Source organism: Trichechus manatus, unplaced genomic scaffold, assembly GCF_000243295.1.
Source record: "Trichechus manatus latirostris isolate Lorelei unplaced genomic scaffold, TriManLat1.0 scaffold00080, whole genome shotgun sequence".
Lineage (NCBI taxonomy): Eukaryota > Metazoa > Chordata > Mammalia > Sirenia > Trichechidae > Trichechus > Trichechus manatus.
In genome coordinates, this window is record NW_004444016.1 from 9,443,900 (window position 1) to 9,456,407 (window position 12,508).

At 37.8% G+C, this 12,508-nt stretch overlaps 1 protein-coding gene across 2 annotated transcripts in view; it reads left to right on the forward strand.

The window, feature by feature from the left end:
- Positions 1-5,580, forward strand: part of NDFIP1 (Nedd4 family interacting protein 1) — a 74,323-nt gene extending 68,743 nt beyond the window's left edge. The window contains exon 8 of one of the 2 annotated variants that reach the window (XM_004381130.2): positions 4,543-5,580. Coding sequence is in view for 1 of the 2 variants with exons in the window: in XM_023735638.1 (XP_023591406.1) it covers positions 4,543-4,616 (74 nt within the window). In the remaining variant the exon portion in view is untranslated. The remainder of the gene's footprint in view (positions 1-4,542) is intronic. The other variant, XM_023735638.1, reaches the window with a different exon arrangement.
- The last annotated feature ends 6,928 nt before the right edge of the window (positions 5,581-12,508 follow it).

The window sequence follows — 12,508 nt, forward strand, 5'->3', positions numbered from 1 at the left end:
ATTTTTACAGGGGAATCAATTTTATTGCATGTTTAAAAATGTGTGACGTATCATGAATTTGAATTAGGTCACAAACTAGACACTGATAGCCTTCGGCACCACTGGCCTTAGGCCGTAATGCCTGTGAGTGTCTTTGTGTCTAGGACGTGCTAACATCAAGAGACTTATCAGCTGTTTCGTGCAGTTTTATTCAGTTACTATTGTCACCTTTTTTCTTTCCTCTACATGTCTGATTGTAATTTATATTTACTTCCAAGCCTTAGGTTTAACTTTTGAGTACTAAAGATGCAAAAGTTATTTCTTTTGGTTGCCACAAGTCCCCCTCCTTACAGAGGGTGCTGAAATCACCTACGGATTTTCCCTAATCCATTGGTGCCCAAAATAATAATAGATAATAATAATAGATTCTGTAGGTCTAGTCTAATGGTAGCTCTGAGTTTATAAATGGACTGAGATCATACCTCTATTTTCTTGGTTCTTTAGTTAGAAGGAAATTTGAATCTTTATTCAGCCTTCTTCATCTTGCTTCTAATACATAACAAATAGCAGCCAGGTGGAAGGAAAGCCTAAATTCTTCTTAGTATTCCTGTATTGTTAGGTACTTTAGTGAGGGGCATTTGTTGTTATTTTATTTTTTAATCCGTTATAAAATTTTTGAAGTGCTGTTTTATAGGAGTATTCTGAATTTAAAACAAGGCACCTCTAGGGCTGTGATTTAAAGTAGGAAATCCTTAGTAATACTGTTCTCAGTACGAACTGGTGCAGGAGATAGTGAGCCTGTCCCTCTCTGATTTGGGGTCAGGAGGCTGACAGTGCCGAGTGTGCTTTAGGACTTGTCAGAATCCTACTCAGAGGCATATGAGTGTCCCCCATTGGAGGGCATAGTAGAGTTTGTTAACTTTTCTGTCCTGCTTTGATACTTTAGGAGATTTGAAATCATTCCTGACACTCCCAGAGGATTCGGAACTTAAAGGGTTTGGGGCCTTAAAAAGAAGCATTTAGACTTCTAATGACCTCCTTCCTAATTTTCAGGGGATCCCAGAGGGAACCCAAAAAGCCACGTTATCCCATGGGACTGAGTTTCCTTTTTCCTTTGAAAGGGGTAGGAGCTATCCATCCATATCCAAATGTAGAATGCTTTCTTTCTGTAGTTCAGAGCAAATTTAGTTTGAGTTTGAAGATGGGATGTAAAGTATGAAGGTTTTTTTTTTTCCCCCTTTATTGACTTCTTTTTTTGATGAAGATGTCTCTAGTTAAAAGCTAGCTGTAGGCTTACTTTTTGCAAAAAAAAAGACATAGGTAGGGATTTTTAAAATAACTTTGCTGTATAACAGAAAAATATTTTCCATGCTCTCGTGGTTTGAATTATGTGCCCCCAAAAATGTGTGTATCAATTTGGCCGGGCCATGATTCCTGGTGTTGTGTGGTTTTCCTATATGTTGTGAATCCTGCCTCTATGATGTTAGTGAGGGAGGATGGGTGGCAGTTGTATTAGTAAGGCAGGACTCAGTCTACAAGATTGGATTGTATCCTGAGGCAATGTCTTGAGATATAAAAGACAGAAGTGAGCAGAGAGACGGGGGACCTCATACCATCAAGAAAGCAGTGCCAGGAGCAGAGTGCATCCTTTGGACAGGGGTCCCTGCGCCGAGAAGCTCCTAGTCCGGGGGAGCACTGATGAGAAGGCCGACAGAGAGAGAAAGAGTTCCCCTGGAGCTGACACCCTGAATTTGGACTTTTAGCCTACTTTGACTGTGAGGGAATAAACTTCTCATCGTTAACACCATCCACTTGTGGTATTTCTGTTATAGCAGCACTAGATGACTAAGACACATGCTATACTGAGATTTGGCATTTTACTGGAAAAGGATATAAGAATAGTGACCTTTTAACTCTATCTACCAAAATATAGGACGAAACAAACCAAAAAATAACTGCAAAAGGCTTCTTTCTAATCAGCCAAAGTAGGTGTTACAAAAGCCAAATGCTAAAGCTCATGGACTGCAATCCTAGGGGCTGCTTGCTGGTTCCCTTTCAGAGCCCACTTACCCTTGTTTAAAGATCCTGTGTTAATATGCTCCATAATCTGGTTTCCCAGTGCATAGCAAAAAACCAGAGGGAATTGCTAGAGGTGGACACAATGGCATCAACAAGAAGTGTGTGACTGTGAAGAAAGCAGGAAAAAATGAAATGTTCATATGTACTTTTAAAAAGAAACAGAAACCTTTTGGACACAGCTTTGCCTGAAATGGTTAAGAATGTGTTCATACTTTTTCTTATTTACCAGTTAACTGGAAAATACATTTTTATGGACTACCACCTCCTTTGATGCTGCCAGGTAAATGAGGAGGGGTTAGCCATTACTGTAGCCATAAGGTGGTAACACAGTTAAGTGGTTATTTCTAAAACTACTCCAGAAGCACTTGTACATGTAAAGCATAATCAGTTTTAAAATCTATTTAAATCACATCTGAAATAGAAAAAAGTTTTTAAGCCCTAGCATTAATGAGCTAGGGTTCTTTATAATTAGAAAGTGATTGCTATGACCTAGTGAGCTATGCCTGTTAGCCATCAAATATTTTAACTTTTTTCCATGTGATGACAAATGTGTACATTTCTCCCTTTCTATCATCTTCCTTCTCTTCCCTAATACTCTCTTATTTTAGAAAAGGAAATTCATCTCAAGTTACAGTTTGATTCGTTCTAGTGTGTTATGTGAAAGTAGCAAGACATTAGAAATGTTTTCCAATGGAATTTTTGCTTAAATAGTCACATAATATCCAAGAAGAAATGGTTGTCTTCTTGAAGTAAAATGATTTCCATCAAAACAGTCTGATCTGCCATTCAGTAATGATGTCCACAGTCCCTAAGACCTGTCTGTCCTCCACTTCGTGCGCCACCAGTGTTTCTGTAACACTGCAAGTCACGTTGACCTGAAAGGGCCTCCAGGTCTTAGGCAGTGAGCAGTGCCTCTAGCAGTGTGTTTCATCTGGCATTTGTCTGGTGATTAAGATCACCCGTTGGTAACTTATGTAGGTCATTTAATGGATTTTTCATGTTTGCTGGGTGCAGGCTCTGACATTGAGGGATCTATTAAAGCAAATTTTTTTATGCTGAAGCAGCATGAACTGGGGAAAGTGGCCAAGTAATTATCTGGACTGTATTGTATGCTTACAAACTCATGTTTTAACCTAATTGTCATTATTTTATCCATTGATGGAAACTGATAAAATGGAAGTCACCTAGGTTTGTAATTAGTCTGGCCTCACTGCAAAAACCTTCATTTGACATCAGTCAACCCATTTTCTTTTGCCTTCTGCTTGACTTTTAGAGTTCTTTATTTTCTTGTGTCTCTGCTGCCCCTGTATATTCTGAGGCCTTTCAGTCTCTTTAAGTCTCTCAATCTAAAGAAGAGTTACCCTTGTATCATGGGTTTACTTCAGATCAAAACACAACTGAATTTGGAATTGGGGAAAATGTTGACAGTTTAAAAGGAATGTTTATTTCCTCCAGTATTGTAGCTTCTCTGCATTTTGGCAGCCTTTTAAAGATTTATGCAGGAGTATAATCAGGAAAGATATAAAAAAGGGTCTCTTGTGACTCTTACAGTAATTTGGAGAGAAGGGAAAGTAAGCTTAACGACTTACCAACCTTCACTTGGTAACCGGTACTACAAAGTAGTTTCTCAGTAAATGTATTTGTTAAGCTATTAGTGTATTTCTTTGATGTTCCTTCTTTTAGCATTAATATGGGGAGTTACTTGTAGTTTTTTCCAACCTGTTTCCATGAGAACCAAAAATAATGTATTATGCCAGTTCAGAAATGCCTCAGACTATTGGATGGAAGTTGCATATAGCAAAATATAAAGGTACTATTTTGAGAACCTTTATTTCAGTCATACCTGTTTCCTTACTTAAAATTAGTTTGGGGCTATATATCTCTGTTGTTTTTGGTTTTTTTTTTTTTTTTTCAGAGATACATGCCCCCAAAATACATTGATCCTTTAAAAAAAAAAACCTCAAAAAATTATTTGTGGTACCTGTGAGCATGCCATCGTTTTTTACCTTTGCCACGTACCGGCATACTTACAGGAAGTCTGCCTTGTGTGAGATCTGGCAGAATGGGCAGGGTAAGCAGTAGCTTTAGATGTATTAGGGAAGTTACATTTGCACATGTGGATTCTACTGTCTCTCTGAACTGAGTTTCAGTCCTTGCTGTCAAGGTTGTCTAAATGTGGGGGGAGGAAGCACTGCTTCTATTCTGTTCTTTTGTTAGGAGGTTTGGAGAAAGAGACCCCTGACCTCACGAGTATTTAGAGAAAGCATTCATATTCTTTGTAGTTCTGGAGACCTTGATAACCTTAAGAACTGAAATTTTAATGTTTATTGAATACTGTGATGTCAGTGTATGGTAATCTTAAAACTATGTAAAATGTACTTCTTGTGTCTCCAAACATCCTGCCTTCTTTTGGGAGTACATCCTTCTCTTAGCCAAAATAACAAGCTAACTAGAATTTCAATATTCAATATCCTTCTCTGGCAGATGTTTTCTGGCAAAGGCCTTCCTGCATTTATGAATTCTCTCTCAAGAAGCAAGAGAACACCTGCAGGAAGTGAATCAAGATGCAGAACACAGAGAGGCATAATCACCTGCTTTACAAAAATACTGTTGAAGAAGATCATTTCTGTTTGTTCCTAGGTGTAAAATTTTAATAGTTAATGCAGAATCCTGTAATCATTGAATCATTAGTGGTTAATGTTTAAAAAAGCTCTTGCAATCAAGTCTGTGATGTATTAATAATGCCTTATATATTGTTTGTAGTCATTTTAAATAGCATGAGCCATGTCCCTGTAGTCAGTAGGGGGCAGTCTTGCTTTATTCATTCTCCATCTCAAAATGAATTTGGAATTAAATATTTTAGTGTAAGATATGTATAATGCTGGCCATTTTAAAGGGATTTTCTCAAAAGTTAAAACTTTTGTTATGACTGCATTTCTGCACATAATACATATTTGCTGTTAAAATTAATCTAGAAATGTATTCAGTTGTACTGTGTGTGAATACTGCGAAGCAAAATCATAGTGCAAAATACATTTAAGGTGAGGTCAAAAATACGTTCTTAATTGGTAAATAATAAGCGTTAATTTTTTATTGTCTGTATTCTAAACTTTGCAGTACTTTATTGTTCTGTGGTGGTACCTAAGGGATTCTAAAGGTGTCACTGTATGAAAGAAAGGATAAGAACAAATGCAACTTAATTACTAAAATGCAATTCTTGACACTTTCTGTATGAGTAGAGTCCCTACACTTTATTTTCTTTTTCTTTTCTCTCCTGATGATTAGGACAGGGGCTGAGAGTGGGGAGGGGATTAGGTTCTAGGAGTAAAGAAAGAATTGGCTTGCAATTTTGGAGATGATCCCTAACATTACTGTACTACTTTGCTTTTACAATGTGTTAGCAGAAACTGTTGTGTTCTAAATGTAGAATGATGTGCTTACTGCCAAGTGGTAATTCACCTTGGTTTGCTATGTTAAAACTGTAAATACAACAGAACATTAATAAATGTCTCTTGTGTAGCAGTTTTTGCTGTAGTGTTTTAATTTCTTGGTTTGCATTTGTTGATTGCTAAGGGAATTTTTTTTTTTTTTTTTAAATCTTACAGGTCATTCAGTAAATATAAAAATGGTCATGGGTCAAATTTCTTGTTTTTTCATTTCCAGGAAAGGACATCCCCTTTCTTCATATCACATCAATACGTTCCTGAAAATGTAGGTGAAAATTGGTTCTGCAGTATTTAAAAAAAAAAAAAATGTTGCCCTTAAGTTGATTCTGACTCATAGCGACCCTAGTATAGTATATATAATAGACTAAAATATCTTACAGGGAGGGGTTGTAGAAATCTTAAATCGTTCTGGAATTCCCAGTTATGCTTCACTTTTTAGGCATAGTCTTAGTTTATTTCCAGTGTCTTCTACACATTCCCAGATTTTGCACTTTTTCTTAACTGAACATAGACAACTGGTTGGGTTAAGTCCATGAAACACCCAGTTGCAGTAAAAGATTCCTTATTTCTCCTGATTTCCACTTTTGTCTCAGTTGTGTTACATTTAGAGATCAGTGGTTCTTACAATAGCAGCCATTTGATTTTCATATTTTTCACTTACTCAAAGGAAATACAAAGAAAAAATGCAGGAACATGGTCAAATAACTGCAAAAACCAGCACTATAGCACGGTATCGTAACTGCATTGTTCATTTATCTGCTGCCTGTGAACGTCTGGAATTAGCATAGGAAGGTGCTTAGGAATGTCACACAAGTGTAGGTTTGAAAGCTAAACTGGAAAGTTGAGAGCCCCCTATATTGACATCTCAGTGATTATTCTAGCCAGTTTATTGATTATTATAAGCAATAGTATAGTATTTTCCTATTTGAAAGTTTTATTTTACAATAGAGACATGGGGTTTTATGAAAGTCTCTTTGAAGTTTTTTTTTTTTTTTTAATTAGATTATATCAACAATAAAGTTCGGAAGTTTTTATGGCCTATAATATTCTAAGATCAAAAATGAATATATCTCTAACCATCTGAATAAATGTGGACATGTGTAGCAGTTGTTAGGTGCTGTTGAGTTATTTCTGACTCATAGTGACTCTGTGTACAACACAACAAAACAGAACATTGCTTGGCCCTGCGCCACCCCACGGTCGTTGCTGTGTTTGAGCCCATTGTTGCAACCACTGTGTCAGTCCATCTCGTTGAGGGTCTTCCTCTTTTTCACTGACTCTCTACCAAGCGTGATGTCCTTCTCCAAGGATTGGTCCCTCCTGATAACATGTCCAAAGTAAGTGAGGTGAAGTCTCACCATCCTTGCTTCCAAGGAGCATTCTGTAGCAGAGGGAACTATTTGAATTATCTTGCAGTATAAAATAGAAGACCCTAAATCACATTAATTCAAACATCGTAAACTAGCTTGGTGTTTATCCTTTAGATCCTTGTACCTTATTTGGTTTTGTATATTCCGAGAACTGAAATACTTGGAATTCCTATTTCTACGTATTTGGTGGTCCATAAGACTGTCAAATGGAAACCCACAGTTTGATATGCTTTAAAAATCCTTACCCTAGGGATGGTTTCTCTTTTCTTTCCTTTAAATGTCTGTCATTACCTGAAAATTAAAGTCTTGCCAGGTACATAAAATTGGTACCACACATCATCTAGAGCCCCTGCTGTTCAAGGTGGAAATGTTTATGCTCAACTATTACTTTTCATTTCCTGCTTACTCTTTTTCTTTCTTTGGTAGGTTGATTATAAGAGTAACCCTTTCACATAAAGGGTGAGTCTTTATAATAAATTACTTTGAAAGGGGTTATAGAAAAACCATTGTAATTTGTCTACGATTATGAAATAAACTGACTTTGACCCAGAGCTAAGGGACAGCTAGAGTTACCCGTGACCACAGAGGTCCCTCATGTCTCTTGTCATTACCATCTGGAATTATGCAAGCTTATATTTAAAAGGTTCTGTGTAGCCTTTCTTTTTTGAGGAAGTTAGATAGTTTCGTGGGAGAATAAACAGTGCTATTAAAATTTGATTGTTAAAAAATGGGAAGAATAAATACCTTTACTAATGGGATGAATTTTGTTGAGAGTTTTTAAGAAGTGACAGAATTTTTAGTGCTAGTCGAATTTTTGCTTTCTTGTTAAGTATAAATATCTGACTTGAGCTGTTGCCCAATCTGAGCCATTAATAACATAGATGAAATTTCTTTTGACCTTCACTCTATTCTTGTATTAGAATATCCTCCACTTAGCTGTAAACTGTTTATGTGTAAGGAAGAAATAAATCAAGAAGCCAACTATTGAAATGGAATATGAGGGCCAATAAAAATGATAATTTAAATGGTTACTGGAGATAGCAAGATTCTGGGGTTAGAACCAAAAAATTGTACCCCGCAAATGGAGCTCTGGCCTTAGCTTCAACTCTAACCCTCTCCCCACCTCCCACTGTCCCTAACTTCCTTGAAGTCTGGAACAGTAGATATTGACATAAAATGAAGAATTAGTTGGTCCTGGTTTTTGTAAACATCAGTAATCAAATTTTAACTTAAAATATGCCAAGAGTAGACATAGAACTCTACATTTATAGAAAGTAGGATATTTTATGAAAAAGTAATAACGACTCCTGCTTCCTACCTGAACCTGATGCTTGGTGACACCTCAGTGGTGAATGCAGGTAAATCATGTGTAAGATGTAGTTTCATAACTTTCAGGTTCTGCTGGTGTTTTTCATTGGTCATTGGCTTTCAGCTATTAAGAAGATTTTCACGTTTACCTTCAGGTTTTCTGAAGGTGACTTGAGGAATGAGGAGGGGTGTAACAAAATGCCAAAATATTTTTCTATAGATGATGGTTTGTGTATTTAAAATATTTTTTCTTTATTTTTATTGTACTTTAAATAAAGGTTTACAGAGCAAATTAGTTTCTCATTAAACAATACATGTTGTTTTGTGACACTGGTTGCCAACCCCACGGCATGTCAACAATGTCCCCTTCTCGACCTTGGGCTCCGCATTACCAGCTTTCCTGTCCCCTCCTGCCTTCTTGTCCTTGCCCGTGGGCTGGTGTGCTCACTCTCATTTTGTTTTATGGGCTTATCAAATCTTTGGTTGAAGGGTGAACCTCAGGAGTGACTTCAGTACTGAGTTAAAAGGGTATTTGGGGGCCATAATCTTGGGGTTTCTCCAGTCTCTGTCAGACCAGTAAGTCTGGCCTTTTTTTGTGAGTTAGAATTTTTTCTACATTTTTCTCTGGCTCTGTCTAGGACCCTCTATTGTGATCCCTGTCAGAGCAGTCAGTGATGGTAGCCAGGCACCATCTCGTGCTGGAATATTTTTGAAAAATTTAGTTTTGCATACTTTTAAGCCTAAATAATATTTATAGTCTATAAGGTAGATAAGGTGGATTGAGTTAAGAGTATTAACCCCCACTGCCATCAAGTTGATTCTGACTCTTAGTGACCCCAGAGGGTTTCCAAGGCTGTAAATCTGTAAGGAAGCACACTGCCACGTTTTTCTCCCGCGGAGCCACTGGTGGTTTTGAACCGCCAACTTTTTGGTTTGCAGTTGATCACTTTAAGCGCTGTGCCACCAGGACTCCTTTGAGAGTATTAAACATATATTAAAATACTGTTGGTTTAACTTTTCACTTTTGTACATATGTATGTACTTTTGCATATATGTGTAGATGTACTCATGTAGACAACTCCTAAAAAGCGCTCTTTGACAGGTGGCTGCAAAATACTGGTTCTTTGTAGGCTGTGCTGCTGAAGTGGATGTCATTTCAAAGAAACGCACCAGGAATTCCTTAAGGGGAGAGGAAGTTTGCGTGGCGAGTAAAGAGATTTTTCAGGAGGAGGTGGTGGTTACAGAAATTGATTTTGTATCATCCCCATTCTAAAAAGAGGCTGTTTCATAGCTCAGTTCATTTATCACTTACCCACAACTTTGTGACCTGTAGAAAGAATGAACTATGGAAAGTATGTGAATGAAGAGCTGCCCTTCCTAAGGACAGTTTCTGTTTCTGAATAGTTTATCTACTGCACATTTTGATCTTCTCAGCCCTGCAGTTATTCTCAGAATTTACCACTTGCAGAATAAATAATATTACTCAAAGGTTTTTGCTTAAAAGGTGGTTATTTTTCTTTTCTTTACCAAAAAGTATTGTCTCCTGATTTTGAGAGAAGTTTTAATTCTTCTTAAGTTTAATTGGCGACTTAGTAAGATGCAAATCTTTTAAATCTGGATTCAGATTATACGAAATTCTTTTGCGTTTATTCAGGGTTTCACCCAGGTCAGAAAATGAGATACAGTTGTGTGAAATAGATGTCTGTATGTTCTTTGTCCTGCTCTAAAAACGATTAATTTTTATCATTTATGTGATAAATGTTTCACAAGCTTTTTCCCATCCATATGTGACTGCAGGTTTATAGACACCAAAACTGAGAGAAGTGATTTTCTTTTAAGTCTTACAAAGATTAGCAGTGGAGCTCTGAGAAGAAGGCAGTATTCATTGTTACTCTTTAGTTGTCTAGAAGGTTCACCCTGAGTGGTATACGCAGCCTGGGAAACGAAAATGGGTCAGAAACCTAAGAAATCTCACAAATCCAGGAGTGATTCCCTAACAAAGCATTATCAGAAAATCTATAGAACTAAGGAAAGCACTGCCTTCCCCTCTAGATTCTTTCCTGAAGTTCATCCAGAATGCCTGGCCTAGCTGTGGTGATTTTCACTTTGTGTAGCTAGGGTTTGCACTCACGTCTCCTACTGAGAGCGTCTTCCCCCATTTAAGCCAGTTACTTCCTGGTTAAGAGCTCAGCTGCTAACCAAAAGGTCAGCAGTTTGAATCCACCAGCTGCTCCTTGGAAACCCTATGGGGGCAGTTGTACTCTGTCCTACAGGGTCACTATGAGTCAGAATCAACTCGACGGCAGTGGGTTTGGTTTTGGTTTTCCTGAGCCAAGTGGAGAGGATCGAAGCAGCCCGTTACCATAACTCGGCCAGAGTTATAATGAAACAGCCCTCTCTTCATTTTCAGAACAGTCAGAAATGCCTGAAATGTCCCCTTCAGTGAGGTTTTAGCGAGAATTTTGCTGTCTGCTTCCTGATTCCACATCTTTATTTTGACAAAATATTTCACAGGCCATATTTGGCAGTTGCCTGGGTTAGATGTCATCGTGGTTATTTTAGTATTTTGTGTTTTTCTCTGATTATCAGCATTGAAGATTTTTAGTTCGATGACTTTTTTCCAGTTTCTGTTTTAACTGAAATTGCAGATAAATTAGTAAGTGAGCCATTGGGTAGCTCAATATTCCCAGCTCAATATTCCCACCAGCCCTTTTATTTCTAGTATTATTTGGTATTACAGTAAAACCTGCGAAAACCAGAATGTGTGTGAGGTGGAAACCTGTCAGAGAAGGAAAACTCAAATATTTTCCACCAACAGAGAGTGATAGAAAAGTGGTGAGACTGCACTCTGTCAAAGGCGGAAAACTTGGGAGACTCGGAAAAACAAGGCAGTCCCATGGAGTTGTGGCTCTCACAGATTTCACTTTATATAGTTGTTCAAAAGCAGTGGTGCAAATGGTTAAGCACTCACTTGCTTGACAGTTTGAACCCAGCCACTTGCTTCTCAGGAGAAGGACCTGGTGATCTGATTCCATAATGATTACAGCCTAGAAAACCCTATGGAGCAGTTCTGCTCTGTCACATGGGGTCGCTGTGAGTCGAAATCTACTTGCCGGCATCTAACAACAGTTGTTCAAACGGTGGGCGTTGCTGGCCTAAAGAAGCAAAGTTAACAGTCCATATTTTTCTAGGTCAGACTCAGTGACTTAAGCTCTAGGTCTGTGTATCCATGGTTGTGTGTATGACAAAAGACCTATTTTTTGCTAGCTATATATTGTACCTGAGGCTGTACGTGTGAAATGGACTTTAATCTGTACGTCTTAAGCTTTTTCTTCTTAAGCTTTTCTGTAGTTTAGTAGTTTCCCTAGATTTGAGATATTGAAATCAATTTTTTTTTGTTTTTCCAACACCCATTATAAGTTGGTCAAACTTAGTTCCTGTAGCAGTTTTCCAGAGCTTCCAAATAAAGATCATGGGTAAGCAGTCCTCGTGAATCTTCACTTTCCATGGAAGGCTGAATAGAATAAGCCTGCAGAACATGTATACTTAACATTTTATAAATTATGAGTTAGTTTTCCACTAGAATATTTTTAATGCCATTGATTACTGGGTAAAATTAAGAATTAATTTGTCTTTATGTAGGTCTTCTCAAAGCTCATGGCTCCAGTATTTTCCTCCTCTTTGCAGCAGGACTATGAAAAGGAATGTGTATCCAGAGCAATGGAAAATGGCCAGTGGGGAATTAACTTCTAAATATTTGGCTGAAAGTGATTGTGGACTCTTCTGTGGAAGTCTTTAAAAATGGTAGATCATCCTCTGTTTGGAATGGTTTAAGGACGGAGGAAAAGGAATGGATTACCAGGCCCCTTTAAAAAGTCCCCAAGAGCCCTAGAGGTTTGTATGTGGCCCAAGTCAGTGACAGATGGAACAGTAAGTTCAACAGATGTCACGTCTGCTGTTCCCAGGCTATGCTTCCTTTAATGTGGTGACCTTCTGGGAGCATTGTTCTAAAAAGTCTGCCAAAGGGAAAGGAGTGTGTCTAAACTTCAGGTAAACCTAACTGGGTGGCTTATTACCTACTGCTACATTTTTATTTTTTCTTTAAGATCCAGTGATCAAAAAGAGTTAGACTTTGCTCAGAATTCAATAATGAGAAAACAAAAAACTACCCTCTAGTTTCTGAAGCCATTTTCAAACCTTTGGAGATGCTGAAGGAATTTGTTTAGGTGGCATTCTCTAACGTTACCTTTAAGAACCTTCCCCTAAGGGACTATGGGTGGAGGAGAGAAAGAAGATTAGGTGAGTGAGGAGGACACTGGAGGAAAT